The sequence below is a fragment of the Propithecus coquereli genome, unplaced genomic scaffold (genome assembly GCF_000956105.1).
Source record: "Propithecus coquereli isolate 6110/MARCELLA unplaced genomic scaffold, Pcoq_1.0 Scaffold4, whole genome shotgun sequence".
In the NCBI taxonomy this organism is placed as follows: Eukaryota; Metazoa; Chordata; class Mammalia; order Primates; family Indriidae; genus Propithecus; species Propithecus coquereli.
In genome coordinates, this window is record NW_012149729.1 from 3,766,353 (window position 1) to 3,767,566 (window position 1,214).

The following is a 1,214-nucleotide window of genomic DNA, read 5'->3' on the forward strand; positions in this document are numbered from 1 at the left end:
ACCAAATTTATGCAGTTATTTTAGACATGTATCTTGCATTGAAAGTTGAATTGCTGATCCGTTTTTATTATATGTTATTTTAATTCCTGGTAAATGACAGTAGAAGACTGTAATCTTTACAGAGGGACATGCCACTGTGGTTTATGTTTGGTGTGGAAGCAGAAACTCCAATGGAAAAGCTGATAGGTTAAGATATGTCAGCAGTTTTCTGATTCCATTAGGACACAAATTAATAAAAAAACAATATTAAAGCTATGCAGATATAAATTTTAATTATGTAGTGAAACACTTTCTGGGGGCTTAAACTATTAAATGTTAAATGGGTTTAAACAAGAAATTTGAGGAAACTTTTCACTGATGGGTTTTAAAGTAGGCTGTAATTTCATCTATGAGGGTTCAATATGTTAATATTAATACCTTCTGATTTTTTTTCACTCTGGGAACCTATGAAGAAACTGGAAATAATAATTTTTGTCCCAAATTCCTCATATAGTCAAGACACAGAATCTATTCATTCAGTATCCTGTCTTAAACACAGACAAAGTGAGAGAATTCCAGAAAGGAGAAACACATTTGTTAGGATCAGAATAACTTAATTATGAAGAAATAGAATTTTTTTAAAACTTAGTTTTATATAATTAAGCACTACTATAATAATTACCTTTAAAATAAAGAAGCAATTAATTTAAAGAAAAACATAAAGGAGAAAAAAGAAATACTCATCTAGCAAAGCAGAAGGCAAAACTAAACGCATATCAATGTTATTCTTGTATTCCTTATTATCAGGGTCTTCCCACTGGCAAAGCTTTGTGGACTATGAAAGATTTGTAGTAGTGAAATTCATAAACAAAGGAACTAAAGATGCTGATTTGAGACCTCATTAGTTGGTGTCTGCCAAGGAAGCCTGTATATCTCAGATGTTTAAGCACAAGGAAGCAAACTGAAGATTACCTGGAAATCTTCTAATTATTTGACATAATCCTTCCTTTCTGCAAAGCCGATGCTGTATTTCTGGTAACATGTTTACCTGAAAGGAATGAAAAAGAGTCCAGTGAGTTAGGAATTCATAAATACTAAAGCAAAGGAAACACAAAATCCCCAGATAGTTGCAAAAACTTGATAGTTGCAAATTTTGCTTTGCAAGAAGTAGCATTAAACATATTTCAAAGTCAACTGCACTCCAAAGTTCTAAAGACCCTAAGTGATTTGCATCA

At 31.8% G+C, this 1,214-nt stretch overlaps 1 protein-coding gene across 1 annotated transcript in view; it reads right to left on the reverse strand.

Annotated features, from left to right (window-relative positions):
- The window catches only part of CPED1 (cadherin-like and PC-esterase domain containing 1), a 330,870-nt gene that overhangs the window by 254,186 nt on the left and 75,470 nt on the right, over positions 1–1,214 (reverse strand). The window contains exon 4 of the mRNA XM_012652732.1: positions 952–1,027. Within this exon, the coding sequence (XP_012508186.1) occupies positions 952–1,027 (76 nt within the window). The remainder of the gene's footprint in view (positions 1–951; positions 1,028–1,214) is intronic.